General features: G+C 46.8%; 1 protein-coding gene across 2 annotated transcripts in view; it reads left to right on the forward strand.

Moving 5' to 3' along the window:
- Positions 1-24,687, forward strand: part of Lama3 (laminin subunit alpha 3) — a 231,863-nt gene that overhangs the window by 135,158 nt on the left and 72,018 nt on the right. The window contains exons 33-39 of one of the 2 annotated variants that reach the window (XM_040757846.1): positions 9,503-9,647; positions 10,097-10,237; positions 13,226-13,387; positions 16,038-16,136; positions 17,888-17,971; positions 20,372-20,602; positions 24,251-24,364. In XM_040757846.1, coding sequence (XP_040613780.1) covers positions 9,503-9,647; positions 10,097-10,237; positions 13,226-13,387; positions 16,038-16,136; positions 17,888-17,971; positions 20,372-20,602; positions 24,251-24,364 — 976 coding nt within the window. Of the gene's footprint in view, positions 1-9,502; positions 9,648-10,096; positions 10,238-13,225; positions 13,388-16,037; positions 16,137-17,887; positions 17,972-20,371; positions 20,603-21,654; positions 21,841-24,250; positions 24,365-24,687 lie in introns of those variants that run through there. The other variant, XM_040757845.1, reaches the window with a different exon arrangement.

Raw genomic sequence — 24,687 nt, forward strand, 5'->3', positions numbered from 1 at the left:
AATAGCTGAGAAATTGTGGCTATGCTAGTTATTTGTTCCTGTTGCTGATTTAAAATGCCCCAAGAAAAGTAAGTTAAAGAGAAAGGGGTTCACAGTTTGGGATTACAGTCCATTATGCTGGGGAAGGCATGGCAGAAAGCTCTCCAAGTGGTTAATCCCAAGCATCTGTAGCCAGGAAGCAGGGGGTTGATGAATTCCAGAGGTCAGTCGCTTTCTCCTTTTTATTCACTGCTAAGGATTTCACTCTCTGTATGTTTATTGTAAGGACACCAGTCAGGGTGGCTTAATAGACAGCAAATTACATCTTAATTACATCTGCCTTAATTACATCTATGAAGACATATATCCAGGTAACAGCCCATTGCTGGAACTGGGAGTTAGAACCAGAATGCATGCTCATGTCTTTGGTGGACACATTTCAACCCTCCATCACAGCAATGGTTCACTTTCCAAGGAGGAGCTCTTCCAGTTCTTCTAGGTAGGGAGACACTGTGTGGAAGCCAAGAGAAAAACCAGTCATGGACCATCCCGAGACTTTGAAACCACAACAGTGAGTCCTGCCTGAGTCAACGAGCCAGTCAGTGATCAGGCACGGGCCTCTTTGTGATGTCTGGGTTTAATCACAGGAAGCAAAGGTACTGAGAAGTGGCTGGAGAATTGATGTTCAGATGGGGAGAAAAGCGAGAGAGCCCAATCTAAGTCTCTGTTGGTGGAGAACCTGAGTTTTCCAGTACTCCTGAGAAAGGGGAAGAAGGGCTTGGAAAACTTAAACCGGTTAAAGCAGCAGGAGATGACAGATGGGTTGACTGTAGCATAGTGTTTTAGGAAAACATTCTGAGGAATTTTAACAACTCACTACCAGTAATGATAATTTAACTGACTACAAACTTCTTAACTTGGGAGCAAGGCATGTCATATAGTTCTGTCTGGAAAAGGGACGTAACTGATGAGTGTCATGCTTAAATAAAATATGAAACTGCTCACTTTGACAAATCACCAGAGACTGCATAACCTGATGGGAACACATACCAGTACGTGGTCAAATGGCTTCATTCTAAAGGAGTCTTTAGCAGATAACACTAAAAGACAGCAGCAAAACAACTTCAGCAGCTTTCCACAGACTGTAAATTGCACATATTCTAATATTTATACAGAAAAACACATTTAATTACTTAAAATACTAACTTATTTACAAATTTTTTCGTGAAATTTTTGTGTGTGTGTGTGCGTGTGTGTGGCCAGAATTCAACCTCAGATATCTTCTGTGGTCACTGTGCATGTTTGAATCTAAACCTTAGCCATCTGCCTAGGCTGGCCAGCCTGTGTGCCCTGAGGTCTGTCTGTCTCCACCCCATCCTCAGCACCGGGTTTATGTATGTGCACTGCCCCGTCTGGCTTCTGTGGGTGCTGGGGATCTGAACTCTGGGTTTCTTGCTCTCATGGCAGGTGCTTTGTGCACTGAACCATCTCCCCACTCTCATAAAAGATTTTTCGTGTAAAAATTGCTTCCCTGTGCACCAGGAAATTTCCAGTTGGCAGTAAGGAGGACTGTGTCATTTAGGAATAACTTATTGGACTTATAAAACTGAGTTTTCAGCCCGCTTTTATGACAGAGTAACTACCTGGAAGACACTGGACAGGTCGCTCTGCTATCCTGGGTCGCAGTTCCCAATGCAGAAAATGAAATTTGGCAAAAATCATCTCTGATTTTGCATCTGGATTTAAACTTCTGATCTTATTTCCTGCTCAGTCACTGATGGCATCCAGACAATATTGTGTCACCTCCAGGCCAGTCTACCTGGCCAATACCAATAGACTGAAGTTCTCACAGTGGCTTTTGTAGCTGGTGTTTGTAGCAATACAAAGCAGCAGATGTGTGGATTTAAGAACTGGAGTAGTAGGAGAAATACAGTTTATCTGTTCCCAGTAATGGAAAATGAATACTATTGGGCTCTTGAAATGTTCCAAAGGGTCATAATATCCTCAGAAGAATGTTTCCAACCTGTGGTAGAAACACAGAAGCTGGACCACTGCCTTTAGAAACTGCCATGATGGGACTCACCCTCGGGCTATCGTAAGGTGGATTAAGGAGATGCCCCTCCACCATGAGCGTCAGGTGGATGCTTTGGAGCCAGGCATCCCGAGTGCTTTTCCAGTGGAAAGACTCCATCTCAGCTGCCCCTCACAGCCTTGTAAGATGGAGGAGCAGAATCCCAGAAGACTTGGCATGCCTGGGGCAGAAGAGCTTCCAGCCAGGCTTAGCAACCTGGGAAGGCAATCCCTTTATTGGCCAATCAAATGATAGGAATGGGGGCGCCAGGCTATGTGGTCATCGGGGAAGGTAGGGATCTTGCACACCCCTCCCTTTGTCCTTCATGTCCTGTGACATCTGTCTCTCATGCCTGGAACGACCTTTCTCGGGCTGTTTCTCATCCCCCATCCTCAGTGAAGAGCAGTGTGGCCTGAGTTTATAGCAGGTCATGTTCTGCCTCGGCCACCACTATTTGGGTGACCTTGAGCAAACTCGTGAGAGCACTCTGGCCTTCTGGAGAACAGCAATGCTCCGTCTCACACTCCCTTTCTACAGGGATGTTGGTCAGTGCCGTGGTTGTCTGCCTCTACCTTTCTGTGCCATTTCCTTCTGCGCTTAGCCCCCTCCTCTCCTGGCCACCTCTTGGATACACACTCCCCTCCGATCCTCACTGTCTTCCAATCTTTACCACAAAGCAACCCACCTCGATTCTCTGACTTTACTTAGGACCACGTCTCCTGAATCCCAGGGCTCCTGTCTTCTCATATATATAATGGGAAAAAACTAAAGACTTGATTTGATTGTGTGTATATTCATATGTCTGTGTGTATGTGTCAGTATATGTTCACATGTGTGTGCAGGTGCCCTTAGAGGCCAGAGAGGGTATTGGATCCCTTAGAGCTGGGGTTACAGGGATTTGTGAGCCACCTGATATGTCTGCAGAACCAAAGCAGCAGGACCTCCATGATACAGGGCAACAACTGGACATCTGAGAGGAGTCCCGGTGAGGATCCTGTACTGATAGCGTAGCAGAAGCCAGAGGCCTCGAAGCAGACCAGTGATTCGTTGCAATGAGTGTTTGCATGTAAAACTGTTTGGGCAAAAGGTATACTGTGACACATCATGACTCAAAGCAGCCGCCATGCGAGACTGCTTGTTTCTTTGGAAGGGGAGGGGAGATGTGGAGATATGGAGGGGCAGGGAGATGAGTGGTCTGTCCTTCCTGCTGGCTGCTACCCTCACTAAGTCCCTGTGGCACTTCGTGTTGACCCGAGAGTGGCGCTCTCCTGATTGGCTCTCCTCCAGATTTATTTATTCACTCATTCAAGTAACTGTCCTAAGGAGTTGGCTGATACCATGACAACAGAGAAGAAAACGGAAACTTCCTTTCTGAAGTCTGGCTGAGCATGTCTTAAACAGACCTTGAGTCAGACTGACCTTACATATTTCTTTAGGGAGAGTCTGGATCCCTAATTTAATAGGAATGCGCTAATTCACAACGATGCTAGGATATTAATATCTGTTCCTCCAGAGTTCTCACTGGTACATAATGCTGTTAGTTCGTAAAACTTGACACTGTACTGATAAATGCATATTTCTGATTCCATTGCCTTTTAGAGTCCTTATTGTAAATGTTTGATCATACCTAAAATGATATTTATTGACTATATTAAATGATAGATGTGTGCTTATGCATACACTGTGATCCTTCAACCCATAACGTTGTATAATGATCAAGTCTGGGTAATTTTTTTCTCTTCTGGTTGCTTTGAGTAAAACACCCCTCTTCCTTCTTATATAAATAACACTTTACCTATTGACTACACCTTTCCCAGCCGTTCTCTCTGCCCTTCACAGCCTCTAGTAAACACGACTCTGCATTCACCTTCTATGAGCTCTACACTTTTAGGTGTCCATTTATGAGTAAGATCGTGCCGTATTGACTCGTGTGTATGGCTTAATTCAGCTAGCACAATTCCCTCCTGTCCATGTATTGTATAAATGACAGGGTTTCATAACTGGGTAGTACTCTGTTCTGTACATGTGCCATGTTTCTTTATCCATCCATGCACTGATGGGCACGTGGCTTGATTCTGACTGTTTGGCAGTTGTAAACATCCCTGTGGTGACGGTGGGCATGGGGCTGTCTCTATGACACACCGTTATCATTTCCTGTGCACGTAAACCTAACCATGGGCACTGTATAGTTTGAATTGCTCAGTCTTTGCCTAATGCTTCGCTTTGGAGCCAGTGTTTCAGTTACGTTCATGTTGTAAGGAGGAAACCCATGCCGATTCTTCATGGCAGCTTGGCATGTGAGCGCCAGCCATGCTGTGTGGGGGATCCTTTGGTGACACGGGACTACACAGTGTCACTTCCATCATACCACTCCGTCATCAGAACCTTCCTCAGTTTCCCAGTGTCTAAAGCATCAAGGCCAGTCTTCCACAGCAGTCTGGCTTGCGCCTGTTCTAACTTAACCTCCCCTTCTCTTCTGAGTTTCCACCTTTATAAGCTCCGAATACATTCACTTCCCTGTCGCACCTGCTGTGCGGCCTGCATCCGAGAATGTCACGAGGTGGTCGGGATAGATGACACAGAGACTAGTCGGTTGCTTTAAGAAAAACTTTGTGCTTCCCAAGTCAGCTTAGGAGGAGACTCCAAGTCCGCTTAGGAGAGAGAAGTCTCTCCAAGAAAAAACGCTTCCCTTTTTAAGGACTTCTGCCATCCATCTACATACAATTCTTTCCAGACTTCTCACCCTCCTGGCTGGTGGTTTAATCTCCGGCCCCAGAATTGGGGAGACACCACAGGGGGGACAGGAAGAATCATCTAGCCATAGGGGGTGTCAAAGTCATGGTGTTTCAGTGAGTGAGCCCTTATCTGAGCCCTATCAAGAGCTTTATAGCACTGAATTGTTTTCAGTAAACATTATCTCACAGCTGCCTGCTCCCAGGCCAAAGGGGAAGTGGGTTTCTGCTCAAGGTCTGGTGTCCCCACACTTCCCCTGCCATGAGAGGCCTCTGTCCCTCTTCTGTTACCTTCAGATTATACACATCCTTCAAAGATTTTGTGTTTCAGGCTGAAAAGTCATAGAAAGAGTGAGACCCACAAGCCACAGAGATAGTCCCACCATTTTTTTTAACACAAGCAAGCTTAATGTTTAGTCATCCTATCTCTTACACCATTATTACTTAATCCCTTATACTCCCATGTCTTCAGTGACATTGAGCTGATGTCAAGACTGGCTTGTTCAACCTTGTGCCCCCACCAAGTCCCCTGACACAGATGTGAAATGCAGAAGCCATCAATAATTCTCAAATGAGGGAATGAATGGCATGGTAAACTTTGGGCTGTAGGCTGAAACTGGAGCTTGATGTGACGATCATATGAAGGGAGCTACAGCATTTAATAACAAAAAGACAATGTTCTCTCCAGTGCATCTGGACCAGGTTTCCTACGAGATGCTTGCAGGCACCCACGCATGCACGTGGGCAGTTATTATTGCGTACTGTTGGGCCCCAAGCCCAGTGTCTCAGAGATGACTTCATAGCCCACATCCCTAGAGCCGCCCTGCTCTTTCTCTAGGTAGCGGCAGCCAGTGAGGTCCTCCTGCCTCTGCAGAGACCACACTTGGGTAGCAAAGTCTCTGTGGAAAAATGTGAAAGTCAGGCTGACTTGGAGTTGGTTTAGAAGATACTCGCCCAGATCTTGGAGCAGATGTTCCTTTTTTCTTCCTGGTTGTCATGACACCACCACCCAGACTCCTTTGGTTATTGGAGCTTATCCAGGATTCAGAAGCTGTATTACTCTGGAGTATAGATTCTATCCTCTTCAGAGTCTGCTTAGCCTTGACTTGCCATCCCCATCTGGGCTGGGAACAGTTCCGAGGCCACTGCTTCCTCTTTTGTGCTTTCTTCTCCTGTCTGTGCCTTGTGAGCTCAGAGATGGGACCAGTAGTGACAGACATGGTCTCTCATCATCCCCCGTATCATCAGCTCACAAGGGCTCTGGAGTTAACAGGCAGAGAGAGAGAGAGAGAGAGAGAGAGAGAGAGAGAGAGAGAGAGAGAGAGAGAGAGAGAGAGAGAGTGGGGGAGGGAGGGAGATAGACTACCTTCACTTCCCCTCTGTCTTGTCTGAGCCAGCCCCTCCCTCGGCTGTCCTAGCTGTAACTTGCACCCAGGCCTTCCTTTTCCAACAAGCTGAAACTCTAACAGCGGCGCTTCCAACAGCATGCCCTCTTCCTCCAGGTCCTGGCGCGGGACCTTGTTGTAAGTGGAGCACGGCTGGCCCCGCAGTATCTGATATTGTTGTTTGAATGTAAAGTGTCCCCTGCAGGCTCACGTGTCTGCACACTTGTTTGGGAAGGCATGCATGGAACCCTTAGGAGACCAAGTTTCACTGGAAGAAGTGGAATGAGGGAGGTAGGCCTTGAAGATTTATAGCCCAACCCCACTTCTCTTGAGACTTCCATGACCGGCCAGGCTTCTGCTCCTGCCTCTGTGACTCCATGGGTCTGAAGCCATGTCTTCCATGATGGAATGGCACCCTACTCGTTGTAAGCCAGAGTAAACTCTTTGTCCCTTAAGTTGCTTTTGTGGAGGTGTCTATCATAGCAACTGAAAAAGAAACTATGGTGATGATTAAGGGATGGAATTCAGTCCAGCATAGCTGGGTATGGTTTCTAGATGCTGCAGGAACCCACACAGGTGCAGGTTCTGCTGCATGCTGCTTGGCCACAGCTCTCTGCTTCCCTGTTCAGACATACTCAGCAACTACGTATAGCACGAAACTGAAGGCATCCACTGTGCAGTTGGGCACTGGCATTCGGTTCACGCAGCCTTGGGCCAGAGCCGTGCATGTTTGCACAAAGAAACATTCTGGACCTTGGGACAGGGTACCGTTTCATAACAGCAACACTGTTCCTCTGCATCCTTTTCTTCATTACCATGCCAAGGGAGGAAGGGTCCACCACATCTAAGTCAGGCCATCTCCAAAGACCTCCTGCTGGTCTAAGGGTCCTCTTTCTGATCTTCCATTGTTGGGTGATATGGTTTGAAGCTGAAATGACCCCACAGGTCCATATTTTGAGCTCTTGCTCCCCAGCTAGTAGAACCTCTAGGAAGTGGAGCAGAAGGGTGGGACTGGGAAGGGTGTACTCAGCCCTTGGTCCTTGTCTTGCGCTTGCTTCCTGCCTACCAGAGTGTACAAAGCACCCCCACCTCCTCGCACTAAGTTGCTGTGCCATGCCTGCCCTGGCTGCTATGACAGGGCGAACCCCCCTGCAATCATGATTCAAACAGGTATTTACTCCCATAAGTCATTTATGTCGAGTATTTTGGGCACGGCTATGCAAAGGTAACTGCTACATGGAGTTTTCTATTCTTTGCATCTCTGGATCACCAGGGTTTTATATTCCATACTGATGCCTCTTTAGAAACAGACCAGATTCTGAAAACAGGATCTAGATTTTTTTCTTGGCTATCTGATTGAATTTAGTTTTAATTTTACAAGGCTAGAAGCCTTCTGATAGTGAAAGCCAGTTGTGTATGTGTAAGGTGTGTGTGTGTAGGTTGTATGTGAAGGGTGTGTATGTAGAATATGTGTGTGTAGGGTGTGTGTGTGTAGGATAGGTATGTGTGTGTAGGGTGTGTGTATATAGGATATATATATATGTGTGTGTAGGATGTGTGTATATAGGATATGTATGTGTGTAGATTATATGTATGTGTGCATGTGAGAGGGGGGCGGGGTCCATAACTTATCCAGCTTCTCTGGCCTATCCCTCATCCCTTTTCAAAGTTTCTGATGCCCTGTACTAGAGCGATTGCTTCTAGCAGAACATTTATGAACTCTGCCTGCGTGGTTCTAGATGTGGCTTCCACTTCACATTAGATTGACCGAGGTGTAGTTTTAAGACAGTGTCTGCAATGTTAGACCACGAGGCTGTGAGCTAGCCGGGCCTGAAGAGCTCACCTGACACTGGGCTTGTCAACAGGCCTTAGTGGTGATGCTGGCTTCACCTTTTCAGGTGTGCTGGGTGCAAACGGGGGCTTGTGCTCCCCTAGGCCAGGGTTAAGCAGGAATCATCACAGAGACACATCAGTGTGTGCAAGGCACTGTCCTGAGGCTCTCATACATTATTTCATGTCGCAATCCATTTCCACAGAAGGGGAAAAAGCCCCCTGCAGAGTGAGCTGTAGCAGAGAACTGGAGCTCAAAGCTGCTTGCCTCCAAGTTCTCACTATTAATAACAAGAACCTTTCTGTGGTTACAAGCAGGTATTTGATCAAAAGCAGCTGATCTCACTTAGGTATGGACAAGGGACTGAGACATAGCTCACCCTCTTCCCCTGTCCCCTGCGTGGTGAGTCCCTCGGAGTTCTCATCCCCTCTGGTCCACCTTTCTTGCTCATCCCACGCATCAGTTGCATTTTCTGTGAATGACAAATCAGCGTCCATGGGGCTCAGACCCTCATGGTCCATCGCTTCTGGTCTTGCCCCGGATGTCTCCTCTTGCCGTCTGTTTCCCATGGCCACTTCCTGTCCTACTCACTGATTCCTCTTTCCCTGACCTCCACAGGGTCTGAGATCCATCAGGGACTCTTCTCTTTCTCTTCTTCCCCATCTCGAGGAAGGTTTGTGTCCCAGAAACTTCCACTCAAAATACTTTTAGAAACCGTTTCCCACCCCAGACCCCTCTTTCTGAAGCTAGCTCCTGACCTGGCAAGTCTTCTCTTCAGCTCCAGCCTGCTCACAGCCAGCCACATCCTCTCCTCTCAGACACCCCTTCATCATGCAGTGCCTCGCAGGAGCTGCAGCACTGGAATTTGATTGCTACAGAGCAGCAAGCATTCAGCAATTTGTAAAGATAACTCATTTCATGCGGCCTGGGTTAGAACCCCAGCCAGTCTGCCTTTGGTGCAGAGTTCTTAGCCACTGTGCTCTGGTGAATGCCACAGGGGCCAGCCCTTCCTGGCACAACTGAGCCCTCACCTGACTTGACAGACCTGAGGTTTGACATTCTCTACTTGGACTCCAGTTCCAGTGACACTGAACATATGCTTTCTGAACATGCAGGTGGTGTCCCTGCTGTGTTTCTTCTGTCTGAAACACCAACACTACAGCATTTAAGATCAGCCCAGGTTTTTACCTCCCCCAGGGAAACTGGGGACTCTTCTGGACCGGACCTCATATGTACTGTTTCCATTTCTACTGTGGGTTTTGGGGGAGTGGTGTTATACATTTTCGTCACAGGCCATCCATGGTGGCATCTTAACCTGCTTTCTGCTGGTAGTCTTTTCTAGATCACAGCATATCCCTTTCTGTGGGCATCAGCAAGCGCACTCAGACACTGTGTCTGTGGTATTGGTTTCTTGCAGAGACTGTTCTATCACGAGGCAGGGAGGCCTTTTAGAATCGTGCATAGAGCAATGATGTGGAGTTTTGTTTCCTTTATTCCTGTACAGGTGCAAGCCTAGAATCGCAGGGCAGCAGTGTGACAGATGTGCTCCTGGCTTCTATCAGTTCCCTGAGTGTGTTCCCTGCAATTGTAGCAGAGCTGGGGCTGAGCCTGAAGTGTGTGACCCAGAGACTGGGGCTTGCATGTGCAAGGTAAGGCATGTCCTGTGGCGCCTGGGAGCTCTTCAGGGGACCTGACATAGGACGACTTCTGTAATGTGTGGTGCATTTTGTGCTTCCCATCCCCCTTCATAGGCATAATTGAAGGAAGGGTCTTTCTCATCTTTTAGAAAGGCTACGGCTGCTTTTCCCCTTCCCATGACAATCTGTTGGTAAGGACAACTCCTTTCCAGAAAAACAGTGTGAGCTTTTCTACAGTATCAAGGGGTCCACAGCTTCCTTGTGATTTGTTCTTGGTTGAGGACCCAAGGTCATCTTCCCTGCCACAGGCCCCACCAGGTCATAGATGGGGTTCACATCCTAGCAGATGGTCCAGGAGGACCAATCGTCCTCCTCCCGCCGTCAGACCTGCAGCGCTGTTTCCGTGCCTCTCAGTGCTGGAGAGTTCTTACAGGGTCATTCTTCATGTTCTGTTTCAACAGGAGAACGTCAAAGGCCCAGAATGCCAAGTGTGTCGTGAAGGAGCTTTCTACCTAGACTCTGCCAATCCAAAGGGTTGCACCAGGTGTTTCTGTTTTGGAGTGGATACTGTCTGCCAAAGTTCACATAAGCAAAGAGCTAAGGTGTGTTGAGGTGTTTGTGCTCACGGTCGGTCTTCCTCACGGAGATGAAAAGGGGACTTGGCATGAGCCGTGATGTGTCCCGTGCATGGATGATTCACAGAGCCAGAATTGCCCTCACTGCTCCTTGGCCTGCAGCACTGTCGCCATAGATGCCATCATGATTGTGTCTCAGATTATTCAGGTCTTTGATCCAGTGTCACATGCTTAGAATACTTTCTCCCACCATCCTGGTCGTTATCTGTCTTGTTGCCCTTGACTTCTCCACAGCATTTAACACTTTGTAACATAGAATGCCTTTAACTTCAGAAATGGTTCTTTCCTTCCTCCATCAATAGAATTATCACCTTAACATATACCAGGGCCTAAGATGGGATTTGGGACGTAAAAGATGCCCAGAAAATACGCATTCAATGAACGGAATGTGTTGTATTGTAAAGGATGTGATAAAGTATTCAGACAGATATCTGGATAGACAAACCTACAGGGTGAGGGTTAGAAGAAGGTCCATAAGCACACTAGCTTCTGTCACCACAAAGTTAGGACATACCACTTCCTTGAGCCCTTCCAACACTGAGGAGTTCTCCAAAAGTACCATTTACTGTCATCATAGAGCTCCCATTACAGATATGGTAGATTAGATCATTAGCTATGGTAATTAACATAACTGGTAATTGACCTATGGGAAGGTTAGGAATCGGCTGAAAGTTCTGCCCCTCTACACACCTGCTGGCCTGGGCCCAGTAATCAGCATCTCACAAGCATACAGAGTGTGTGTTTGCACGTGCCTGGGCTCATAGGTGTGTTCGGATGTGCTTGGACTTTTGTGCATGTGCAGGCCAGTGGCTTGTGTTGGATATCTTCCTTGATCATGATTCACCATGCATACTGAGGTGGGCTCTCTCTGACACTGGAGCTTGGTAGCTCAGCTGCTCGAACCTTCCTCTGGGACCGTCGTGTCTCTGCCTCCTATGGGTTGGGATTGCAGGTGAGCTGCCCTGCTGTCTCAGAATTTACATAGTTTCTGGGGTTCAAAGTCTGGTGTTTGTGAATGTGTAGCCAGCACTTGAGTCTCTGCTATCCCTCCAGCCCTGCAAAAATTACTTTTATAATGGTAAAAGCACATTCTCTCCTTATAATCTTCCTCTTTTAGTTTCTCAAATGGGTTACCACATCTTGAATTTGCCTAGTTTGTGTTGTGTATATGTTCATAAAAGGGCCTTTGCGTGTTGAAGCCAGAGGTAAATGTCAAGTGTCTTCCTCCATTGTCCTCCACCCCAGTCTCTGAGGTAACCCCTCACTCAACCTGGATCTTGACTTGGCTAGACTGGCTGGCATCCCTCTGCCCAAGTCCTGAGACTACATGTCTATGCCACGCCACCTAGCTTTTCTCGTGGTTTCTCATGCTCACGAGACAAGTGCTTCACCAACCAAGCTATCTCCCTGGCCCTCTATGTCTACTTCGAAAATTCACTTTATAAAACTAAGATTTTTATCAGCTTCATTATTCCATGACACAACACCATCATGCATACTGTTTGTGTAATATTGCTTGATATATTTTACTGATTTCTGGGTGGAGGGGCAGGCTTGTAAGGGGAAGAAAAGTTAGTTTGTAGATCTGCTCTGTAGTCTCCTCTTCTTACCCCTCACGGCATACTCCTAAGCTAGTCCCTGTCCATTCTTTGTTTTTCCTCCCCTCTAAATGGAGCTGGCTTCATTGGTAACAAAGGAAATACTTTATTTTGGCTACTGTATTCCACAACACACTTTTTAAATGTCAAAAACATTTTAAAAATTAAGTTGATTTTTTGATAATTTCATGCATATACAGGATTAATTCTGATTATCCCTCTCTCTTTTGTCTCCCTCCCCCTCTTGTCTCCCTCCCGCCCCTCCCAACCCCTTCCTTCCTGTCCCTTTCCCAGATCAATGATCCTTGGTTTTGTTTTGTTACCCATTTAGTTTACTAGGGTAATCTGTGTGATCATTGAATTGTAGTTCCCCATTGGAGCCCGATGGAGTCACCAATGGTTATACAACTGAAGGCAATGACCCTCCCCCACCCTTATCATGAATCTATTCACAAGAAATAGTTGATCCATGATGGGGAGGTTCCCTGAATTCCTTCTATATCCTTCTTTATGTGGATCTCATCTTTTTAAAGATTTATTTATTATCTATATATGTGTGTATGTACCTGTATGTATGTGTGTACATTGTATGAGTGCAGGTACCCTCTGATACCCAGAACTAAATTTAGAGATGCTTATAAGATGCTCAGTGTTGGTGTTAGGAGCCAAACTTGGTCCTCTGCAAGGATAGCAATGGTCTTATTCACTGAGCCTTCTCTCCAGCTTTGGACTTCACTCATTAAAGATGCTCACAGCCAAGTTATTATTCATATACTTACCTTTTGATTATTTGAGCATCCAGTAGATAACTGTAGTGAGATATCCACCCCGCCTGCACCTGTAGTGCTGACCACGCCCACTCGGGCATGGTCACAGGTGCGGACTTGACAGAGAGTGAGTTTAGGTCTGGTGTTCGGATAGAAAACTCTCTCTTGCTTCTGGTTTTGAGTGACAGACAGCAGCCTGTGCGGATCCTTAGAGCAGCAACCTGAGGTGGTCATCTTTTTCTTGTGTAAGTGTCTTCTCCCTGGATAAAATATATTTAACCTATATTGAGCCTAGTTCCATGAATCATGATCTGTGCATCCACAGATAACTACTACAAGTCAAGAACCAAGGTTCTTGGGTCACATGTCCTCTGGGTCAGAAGGGAGCAGAATTAGGTGACAGCTCTGTTATGTCCAGTGAGGGCAGACTCCAGGTGAGATGATGGGGTATGACTCAGTGGCAAACTCCACACTAACATTAAAAAAAGACACAAAAAGGAAAGTTTCAAAGCTAGGTGGTCATTGGTCATTGTATCTCTCAGTGATGATGATGTAGCCACCACTCTAAAAGCCACAATCATATGCTCTAGTTTGTAGACATGATGGGCTGGCGTCTAGAGACAGCAGATGGAGTTGATGTCCCTGTGTCCTTCAACCCAGGCAGCAACAGCATGGTTGCAGATCTGCAGGAGCTGCCATCATCGGTTCACAGTGCATCCTGGGTGTCACCTTCATCCTACCTAGGTGACAAGGTAATGATGGCCTGATGTTCTGAGTCCTCTGTGGTCTCAGCTATAGCTGCATAATTATCATTTCCTAGAGGTCTGGGAGAAAGCACCTGCAAGTACAGGTAATTAATGTTGAGCAAATTAGGCAATACCCTGCTCTTGCCACACGGAGGATTGCAAAAGTGTGTGTGTGTGTGTGTGTGTGTGTGTGTGTGTGTGTGTGTGTGTGTGTGTGTGTGTGTGTGTCCCACTTACATGAGTTCCCAGGAAAGGAAGGGAAGCCCTGAGTGCTGCTCCTCTTGATTTGTGCCTCCTGCCAAGGGATTCTCCTCTAGGGAAATATAAAACCATTTAAATAATAGCTATTGCAAATGGGCCAGGTGCTCTTAAGCGCTCTGCTGAGAATTCTTTGTTTTAAAGCAGAAAGCCTCCTTGTCAGAATAAAGGCTGAAAAGTGACTCACAGGGTTATTAAAAGAAGCACAGCGTCCATGACAGTATGACGCTCACAAGCAGGATCACGTGTGTTTGATGACACTCCCCCAGGGTCTTATAAGTGAGCCGCATACATTACCGTGGCAGAGGCTGGCCATGATATGAGTACAGTTCAGGCACTGTGTAGAAACTCTATCAGGTAGATTAGGCTTCAAGTTAGACATAATAGAAGACATTAGAAAGGGTGGATTTCACAGGACCCAGTTCATGGGCGGTCATAATTTCATATTGTACGTGGCTTAAATAAATATCAGGGTGTTACAGGGGTTCCATTATGTATTCAAAATTCATGAAACTGTCAGTCATTGGGGGAATTAACTCAGTGTTTGTGAGTTAACACAGTGTTGGCTCCATCTCAAATTCTGGACAAAGAACAATGAACTCTGGCATTTTCATGAGCAAAGAATTGCTTCTGCCACATGGCCCACTCCACCATCTACTAAGCCTCCTCTCCTCTCATTGGTTAGCCCAGGCATTGGTCATCCATGGCCCCTTCTCCATCACCTCCTAACCCTCCTTCTCCTCTCATTGGTTAGCCCATGTGTTGGTCATCTGTCACTGTGCAGCAGCTTAAGGTGACAAGTAAGTGTGCAGTTTCTGTGGACTGGGATCCAGGAGTCAATGGCCCAGAGTTTCCTCTGGAGTTGTGGTCAAGATGTAAGCCAGGTCTAGTCATCTTGGAACCAGAAGATCCAATTGCTAAGGCTCCTGCCATGGTTGCCTCTGTACCTTGCTATATCTGGCTGGAAGCTTTGGATCCTCATCATGTGAGATCTTCCTGGACTATTTATTCAAGGAGCCTTGTGGCATGGTGGCTGGTGTCTGCAAAGTAACTGAGGAAGATGAATGAGATGGTGAGGATTAATGAAAGAACTCAAGACTGAAGTCATGACTTAGCTTTGGGAAAGAAATCTCATTCCTGTTTTATGCTGCTCATTAACTTATGAGAAATGAGTTACTGTGTTGAGCTCACACTCAAGGAGAGGGCAGTAACACCTCCCTTCTGTGTTAGCTACTTTTCTGTTACTGCAATAAAACACCAGGACCAAAAGCAACATCTAGAAGAGTTTATTTTTGGAGGCATGGCAGCAGGTGGTTAGAGCAGGAGATCGTATCTCCAACCACACAGAGAAAGCAGAGAGTAGGACATGAGTAGGGCAGGGTAAAAGCTCTCAAAGCCATCCGTAGTGATATGGTTTCTGCAGCAAAACTATACTTCTTAAAAGTTCCATAACCACCCCCCCAACAGTGCCACAATAGCGAACCAAGTGTCCCAGTAACTGAACCCATGAGGGACATTTCTAGTTCATGCCACTACAACTCTAGAGAGGGTTATCAGGATTTATGCACATATTTTAAAAGCCACTCTAGCCTGTCAAAAAGACAGTGCTTAAAATCAATTCTATGATCCTAAGTGTCCCTTGGAAATGCTTTTAGACCCTGAGAACACAGCTCTGGGAAGCTTGGTCAGGTTGCAGGTCCTAGGAGAAGCCTCCAGGACTAGGACCCCGGAGAAGCTCTCCTGCTGTCACTTGGAGCGGGGTTTTGCTCTCAGCTGAGGTGATGTTGCTGCTGACACACTCTTATCACTTCCTCATTCCAGCTGATTTTAAAGGTGGGCATAACCAGGAATGGAGGTGAAATAGTTGACAGAAAACTGACCAGTCACTGCCACAGCGCCACCAAGATCATACTGTACCTCCCAATCTGTGTCCCTGAGGTAGCAGTTGATCATGGCTTCTCTCTCCAACAAAATTTATAACAACATAGGGAATAGTCACAATCTGCTTTCAAGGGATTTTTTAAATTTAGTTTTGGAGGTTTTTGCAACTGATAGACCCATTTCTCCCAGTTCCAGAATGGATCTCTTAGAATTTCTTTGAATTAAGCAAACTTTTTATTTAGTCATCATGGAAGGAAGGAAGAAAAATATCTTTTTTAACAGTATGGTTGTTATTTTTAAAATAAAAGTACATTCCTACTTACTAAAAACATGTTTGTGTTACTTACTGGTCTTCAGGAATCTGAAAACTGACATAAGGCAGGAGACGAAGGCAGCATTAGTCCCACCCCCTTGAGAGCACCTTTGTCGACTGGGTCCATGTTCATCTTTCCAGACACCCTGGTGAATATTAGCCTGGCCATTTCCAATGCTGTGGATACTGTTTGTTTGATTTCAGGTTTCCTCATATGGCGGCTACCTCACCTACCAAGCCAAGTCCTTTGGCTTACCCGGAGACATGGTTCCTCTGGAAAAGCAGCCAGATGTGCAGCTCACTGTAGGTATTAGGGTGTGGGCCAAGCAGAGGGAAACAGTACCGGTAACTGGGGCTGTGCCGAATGTTAGATTGTTTGTGATTTGAAGGCTCGACACAGAACTTTAGAGAGCATGGTACTCTGCCCAGAGGGTTCACCTTCCCCTCCCGGTGTAGCTGTTTTTCAGCTTTGAAACTGCCTTATTATGGCTTTATCTTTCAGTTTAGTCTCAAAAATGATTTTGAGGCCATTCTTCACAGCACTCCAGCAGTATAGGACAAAATCCCTGCAATATGGGTTAGGGGGTCCTAGCCTGAAGCTAACTCTGTTTGGAAGGGGGCTTCTGGAGACGTAATCCAGTGCCTCACTCCTGCTGTGCAAGCACCGCCATTTCTGCCAGATGTTGTGATGGGCGCTGGAAACTCCTGCTTCCTGGAAGGCTTCTTTGCACCATGCTCTGTCATGGGGGCTAGGAACCCTCCCACGCATCTTTACAGCCCGTGTGCTTGGTAGATCTTTGTGTTCAAGCATTGCTGAGCCATAGTTTGCTTTGACTAGTAAACAAACGCATTGAATCGTGGTAAAAACTCAAAGGAACCTTAGCAGAGCATACTGAAAATTAAGCGACAAAGATTCCATCGTTACCTAAGGAAAATCGCTAAGTGATGAAAGCCCTGTCCCAGCAGGCTGTGTTTCTCCTGTGTTCTGCAGCACATCTCATAGCTGAAGCTATTGCTGCGTGTAGCTTTTACTCTGAGGATTTAATTGCACGTACTCTTGGACTGCACTGGGAGGTAATGACCAAGACTTCCCCTTTATTTTACATTCAGACGTGTAAAATCATTTAGGCTCACAAAAAATGTTCTTTGTTGCTTTATTTTAAACCGCTGTAATTAAGAGCCTTTGGGGCATGTTCCTCAGATTAAGGTTTGAAGTGATCTGTAATCCCAGATAATGTTCTGCCCTTAAGAATGGACAGCCTCCAGGTTTGAGCTGGCACAGAACAGCTGGGCTGTGGTGTGTGACTTGAGGTGGCGTTGCTAAGGCAAGACATGGACATGCCCATGCGGGCCTCTGAAAGCCCCCAAGAGGAACCGACTGGGGTGGGGCAGAGGCTGAGAGCAGGTGGCCTGTCCCACAGCAGCGCCAGAGTCCTGGGCCCACATCTTCATCCATACACTCTTCTTCTGTGTGCTGAGCAACCAGCTGCAGAGTCAGGCTCTGTTAACCCTTCCTCCACCCCGGCCCTCTCCAGCGATCTGCCACCAAAGCATGGTCCTGTCGGTAGCCATGAAATGCACTTTCCACATTTACTACAAGGAATGATTGTATGAACACTTTTCTCCATTTTAAAAACACGTTTAACATGTGTGAGTGTTTCATCTGCGTGCCTGCCTGTGCTCAGGACAGAGCATCAGACCCCCTGGGACTGGGTTATAGACAGTTGTGAACCTCCAAGAGGATGCTGGGAATTGAACTCGGGTCCTCTGGAAGAGCAGCCAGTGCTCTTAATCACTGAGCCGTCTCTCCAGATCTTATTCCTTCTTCATATTTTAAAATCACTTTGGACCAAGGTAGTTTCCATATGTGTGAAAATGTAGCATACTAGCCGCTGTGCACATGTGTCCCTGTCGCTAACCCAGTCAGTTCTGAACTGTTTAGGACCAGGTGTTTCATGTAATGCAGACACACACAGAAATCTGTCCTAACATCAACATAACCCTCAAAACATCCTAACTAAGGCACTAATGCATTCCTGCTTCTCTTCAAACAGGGTCGGCACATGTCTGTCATCCATAAGAAATCCAGTGACCCACGGCCAGACAGGCTGCATCATGGGATAGTGCAAATAGTTGAGGTAAAGGCCCAGAAGATGTCTTTGGTGGTCTTTTCGTTCTGTGATTTAGTTCTTTAATCAAGATTTTCACTTATTTAAGAACATTTTAATACAGATTGTGTGTGTGTGTGTAGAGAGAGAGAGAGGGAGAAATCACACACATCCACACACACACAGAGGGGGAGGAGGGAGAGAGGGAGGGAGGGAGGGTGTGGGAGTGGTCTGGTTTTAAAAAAACACAAAAATTGAACAGACACCAGTGAGGTAGCTGCTAAGGGACTATATATAGCTTTTTGTCTAAGACAAGCTTTCTCATTGGCGTGAAACTTGCCAGGTAGGCTGACCAGTGAGCCCAAGGGATCCTCCCATCTTCATATATTGCTCACTGAGCCATCTCTCATGCCCGGAGAAACCAGAGAGCTCAAGTGCTTTAGTGTTAGAGAGACTGTTCCATGGTTAAGAACATTGCTGCTTTTGCAGCGGACCTGAGTTTGGTTGCCGATACTAAGACTGGGTGGCTTACAGCTTCATGTAACTCCTGCTGTGGGGGATTAAGTGCCCTCCTCTGCTCTCCATAAACACCTCCATGCATGTACATGCACATGCAGACTACATATACACTTAGGTGAATAGTTAAAAAATAAACCTACATGCAAAAGGCACCTCAGAGAAGTTGCTTTCTTTTCATCGTGTGAAGACATGATGACAATGGTCATCCACAAATCGGGAAGAGCATCTCACCAGGAGGCCAAGCAGCCAGCAGCGTGATGTGGGACTTGGAGCTTCCAGGACCATGACAAACTATGTTGAGTAAGCCAGTTACTACATGGCATTTTGTTACGACAAAAGCACAAGCCCCCACTACATAATCTAGAATATAATATAATACAGGGTGTTTGGTGCTTACATGGTTTTGTTTATATCCTCTTTTGGAGGCACATGGGAGCTTGCAGGAGCTCAAGTGTACCAATGTATATAATGGAGATGCCAGAAAGAGAAAGCAGTCACTTCCCTCAAAATGATGAGAATCACTATCAGCACCAAACCCCCAAGCTCGGAATGGGATAGATGGAAGAGGTTCACGCAAACATATCGTAAATCACATACAGACAGATGAAGGCAGAGAGCTATCAAAGCACCGATCATCACATGCTAGCAGCCGTAGTAACATGAATGCTGGTGGTCCACGGGTAGTGTATGAGCTATTCAAACTACTGGAAGATGGTTGGAAAGATGGCACAACAGGTAAAGGGATCTGCCAGCAAGCCTGAGGACCCCAGTTCAGTTCCCAGAGAGGACTGACTCCTGCATGCTGTCCTCTGAGCTCCACATGGACTCTGACATGTATGCACTCATACGTGTATGCTACATAGAGTGGAAAAAAACTACAAAGCAAAAGGAACACAGTGCAACAAAAGAATTACACACAAAAAATCTAATGCAGTGGTCTGAGCTATGAGCAGAAAATTCTTTGCTAAATAACTTCTTGATAAGAAGTACCCAGTCACAAAAATCATACAGGATGTGAGTCCACTGATATGAAGTCCCTAAGATAGTTCAACTCTTAGAAAGTAGGGTGTGGTTTCCCATGGCTAGAGGGGGTCTGCCTAGAGTTTCTGTTTCCAACCATGAACAAGTTTTTCAAACTTGTGTTAATATTGTGCTCAGAGTTCAAACCACTATGTTACAGAATCAGCAAATAAAATGGATATGGTGGTGTATTTCATGTCATATTTTTTAACAATAAAATTACATATGGTGGCTCATGCCCTTTATCCCAGCTCTCAGGAGCCAGAGGCAGGTGGGTCTCCAGGTTCAAGGCCAGCCTGGTCTACATAGTGAGTTCCAAGGCAGCCAGAGCTAGAAAAACAAAACAAGAATTACATATGTCTATTACAGATAAAAACTGATATGAGGATTCATGGAGTGTCTCACACTGGTAATCTCAGCACTTGGGAGGCGAAGGGAGAAGGATTGTGAGTGCCAGGCCAGCCGAGGCTTCTTAGCTGGGCTCTGTCTCAAAAGAAAACAAAACCGAAAGAACCCAAAACAACAACAAAAACCCGACCAAGCGCACAAATGGAGCAGCACATAAATCAATAAGACAAATCCGTTTACAGGAAGAGACTTGCTGTCCTAATTAAGCACATTTGCTAACATTACCTGGGCAGCCACTTTTTCTCCCTGCACCTTCATCACCGACTTCATATTTTCCCAGATTAAAATACATTTACAAAGGCTTGGCACTGGTCATGGAGGTCCCCTTCCCTGGAGTAGCCTGGAGTGACTGTGTGCCGGGAAGGACTTCCCCTTCTTCCTTTCTTTGACTCTTTTCCCTTATACATTCTTCAGTTTGACCCATTCCATGGTCTTTCTCTCTGGAAGTGACCTTGCCTAAGGAAATCTCCAATTGCTGTGCAGGGAAACTTCCGACATGCAGGCAACAGTGCCCCAGTGTCCCGGGAAGAGCTGATGACTGTGCTGTCCGCACTAGAAGGGCTGTATATCCGGGGCCTCTACTTCACTGAGACACAGCGGCTCACCCTGGGCGAGGTAGGGCTGGAGGAGGCCTCCGACAAGGGAAGTGGACCCAGAGCTCATCTTGTGGAGATGTGTGCCTGTCCCCCTGACTACACAGGTGACTCATGCCAGGTAGGAAACTCTCCCAGCCACTGTTATTCCTCACTTCCTGGGGCCCCATCTGTGTCTGGCTTTTTCTGGCTGCTTTCCATCAATGCAGCACAGTTAGAGCTCTCTCTCTATCATCCAAGTGTGCTGGGCCAGGTCTAGTATCTTCTCTAGGCGACCTTTAGGGATTCAAAATATGCCAAAGACATCATGCTGCCTTACCATTCACAGGAGACCATGGGCGCTTTGTCATAGACGAAGAAATCATTTGTAGAAGCTCGGTGTTTGTCCTTTCCTATAAGCTGGGCCAGAGCCTCCTTCTGCCACCACAGTGCAGTTAAATCCCAAGAAGTCCCTATATGCAAGAGGGAAAACCTCACTGCCATTTTCCACCTCTTAGAAGGTCTGAGTTGGTTAAGGTTACCCTCACATGATTAAACTGTACTACGGAATGAAACTGCTTCCCATCTCAACCCGTACATCAGTACATCTTGTTCTAACTAGAATCAGTGTGGGAGATAGCAATGGTGTTGTTCTGTGTACCCCGTGCCCCAAATGTACGTATGCTAGCAAATGTCTTCACATTCCTGTGTTTAAGCCAGAAACTACCTCCCTTGCCTTAGCATCCTGGAGACTCCTTTTCTTGTGAGTTGGGTAACAGGTTTCCTCCATTTAGCTCAATGCTGCCCGTCTCTTTTCTAACTGATTTAAAATATAAAATAGATAGCCCAAGGAGAAGAGGAGCCTGTGGATTAGCACCCTTGTGGTCAGGGTGTGGGCTTTTGTGTTGACTCAGCCTGTGATTTACAGCTGCTCTGATGTCTGGCCCTGTCTGCTGAGCCAGGTGGGTAGAAGGTGATGTCCGCCCCACCTCGCAGGAATTACCGAGGGCTGCACTTACCTGTGGAACTGTTACGCGCTTTCTCTCCCTGTGTAGGCTGAGTCATGTGTGAAGTTTAAAGGTGGGGCCCCCTGGCGCAGACAGCCTTCTTTCCCTGAGTCAGGCAGGCCCGGGCACTGAGCAGGAAGGGCATATAAGAGGAAGAGTGCAGAGCTTTGCCTGCAGCCAGGCAGGACACCCAGGGAACAGGATGCCCCCTGCAGTGAGGTGGTCAGCCTGGAGCACAGGATGGCTGTGGATCTTTGGGGCAGCCCTGGGCCAGTGCCTGGGGTATGGCTCAGAGCAGCAAAGGGTAGCATTTCTTCAGCGTCCAGGTCAAAATCATCTGCAAACAAGTTATGTGGAGCTCAGACCCAGTCAGGTAATACCCATTTTAAACTTCGTTTGGGGTGGGAAAATGTATCCAGCTTGGTGTTAAGTTAGGGTTGTTACAGAGTCGATGGGTAGGATGGGGGAAGGGCAGGTGGCCTCCGGGGTTGCGGGTGAGTGGCAGGGTTTATTGCAGGGCTGGGCAGATTGCTCTCTCCAGAGCTATTAACCACAAGCCCCATAAACATCAGCCCACTGTGGAATGCCCAGAAAGTTGAGAGCTTGGGTGCTTGTGGGATATTGGTCTATTATGAACTCTTGAGGGACTAGCTCAAGCCTTGGGCAAGCTTCTACTGCCTCTAGGCTTGCAAGTTTCACTTGAAGAAAATTTACTCACAAAGTAAAACATGAGGAACAATAGCTAAGAAAAGCGATCAAAGTTTGTATAGTGTCTCACGGACATGCTGTGATTTGCCAGGCATGAAATACTCATGAATTCTGTTCACTCCTTACGCGCCCTGGCGGCTACGTGTATACTTACAGAGAAATACAGCCTGTGGCTTATGAAAATGACCTGGAAAGTGGATAGGACATGATTTTATCAGCTATAATATAAAACGTTACTGGAAATTTTATCCTTGAAAACATGGCTTTGTGAAACTTCACCCCTCCTAAGTCTCCCTGTTGAAGTGTGGGACACATTCATTCCTGTCTGGAGGAAATCTTCAGTAGGCTTGGAATACTTCTGCGAAAGGTGTTTGCTTGCTTCGTGGAGGCATGAAATGGTTACAAGCGAGTCACATGACCTGGAACTTGGGCAGAGCGTTTTTCCTGCTTGTAATTAAAAGTACATTAAGGTGGATGATTTTGTTTTGATCATGATAGACGGTTCTTCCCAAAGCAGGCTTAATTAAGGCTTTCTCCAAGCCTGGGGCCTTCCACTCATGAGACCTCTTCGTTCATTTGAATAATTTGTCCTTTACCAAATATAATTATTTTGAGCAAGTGCCATGATGTAAGACGCCGGCAGTTAGCACTGCAGCTGGCTTGTTGTGGACAGTATCACTGATGTGTCCCCACTGGATTCCATTCAGGCGTGTCTCCCCGCTGAGCCACCAGCACAGAGCTTCCCTTGCAGGCTTTATTTCTCCTTTAGACGAGGCTGTTCAGATCCAGTCTTAAAGTTAAAAAAAATTGCAGCATATCCCTTTGCCTAAGCGTGATCCCTAATCAGGAAAAGGAGCATTGTATTGGAAACTATGCTCTGCTATTTGTATTATCTGTTACCCATTGGTCATTTGGGAAAGAGAGCCTGGCTGGAGTTGAGAGGCCCCACCCTGGATGGCTCAGGATCCCACACTCCTTCCAGTGCAGGATCCTTTGTGGACATGGGCGGGGAGACTGGCCTGTTGATTGCAGGGTTTGCCTTGACTGCCATTTTATGGATGTATCTGCTGTTTAAGACCATCCATCAGATGGGTTGAGAGATTAATTCTTCCTGGTGCTTTAAAGATGGGAATCTGGGGGACCAGAGCCACAGACAGGGGGAAATTTCCCGTGTTGAGTTGTGCGTGGATTGGCTCTGCCAAGATAAAGAGCGCATCTGCCTATAATCTTTTTTAAAGGCAGGAAGAACTCCACATGACTTCAGTGAGTGCCACAGGAATCAAATCACTTCTACAGTCCTCTGTTGGAACTTTTTGTTTTGTTTTTGAGACAGGGTTTTACTCTGTAGCACTGGCTGGCCTGGAATTCATAGAGATCCTCTTGTCTCTCTTCCAAAGGCTGGGATTAAGGACCTGTTGGAAAGTTCTTAACAGAATCTTTTAAACAAGGCATAAATCCATGGGAAAAAATTAATTCTTGCTCGACAGAGGTAGCACACACCTTTAATCCCAGCACTCAGAGGCAGAGGCAGACTCTCTCGGGCCGGGTCTCTGTAATCACAACGGGCCACCTTCTTGTGAACAGTGTTTTATGTGAGAACTCCACACCTGCCTTCTACCCAGGCTCCCTGCTGACCGCTGGTTAGTGAGAGTCATGGAAATGATTCCAGTAATTGTGCAATTATTGAGCGGTCTCCACCCCTCCCGCTAGCCTGAACCCATACCTGGGGAGGGTGAGCTATCAGGACACTGTTGAACTCGGGTTTGGCTTAGCCCAGTAGGGACTGGAGTCCTGATCCTCTGTCCCTCCACCCTTCCATCTGTTCAGACCCCAGCAAACAACTGGTGTGAGAGGGACTCATGGCCACTTCTCCTTCTCTGTTAGTCTCCAGTCCCACCATCACAAAGACACGGCACGATCTCACTAAACAGCAACCGAGCTGGCTGGTGGTGGATACACAGCACCTGGGGAGAGGTTCTAAAACCCCGACTTTTTCCGTCAGAACTGCGATGGACTTTGGGAAATAACTTCTCTCTTTTCTTTGTATTGATGAGACATTTTTGTTTGGAAAACAGGGTTGTCACCCTGGATACTATCGGGACAACAAAAGCGTACCGGCTGGAAGGTGTGTTCCCTGCAATTGCAATGGACATTCAAATCGCTGTCAGGACGGCTCGGGGATGTGCATTGTGAGTACATGGTAGTTTGCTGCTGTTGGCAGAAAGCCTGCTCCTCCCCTGTCCCCTGAGATGTCAGTGTTCCCCTTCTCACTGAACCCGAGACAGAGGTTGCTGTGGCCACGGAGGAGGCTGAACCATCGGGCTAGATTGGGTGTTTTACACCTGACTTCTGCCTCCATTTAGCATGCACCCTCAGGAGAGAGCACCTGACTGAACAGTTCTGAGAGGCTTTTCCATTATCTCTGTGTCATTACGTTATCACAACAGGTGGGTCATGGGGCTTAACGCTTGCCTGGATATAAGAAGTCTGAGCTGTTACTTTGGGCCTCAGT

Source organism: Mesocricetus auratus, unplaced genomic scaffold (assembly GCF_017639785.1).
Source record: "Mesocricetus auratus isolate SY011 unplaced genomic scaffold, BCM_Maur_2.0 Super-Scaffold_100015, whole genome shotgun sequence".
Classification (NCBI taxonomy): domain Eukaryota; kingdom Metazoa; phylum Chordata; class Mammalia; order Rodentia; family Cricetidae; genus Mesocricetus; species Mesocricetus auratus.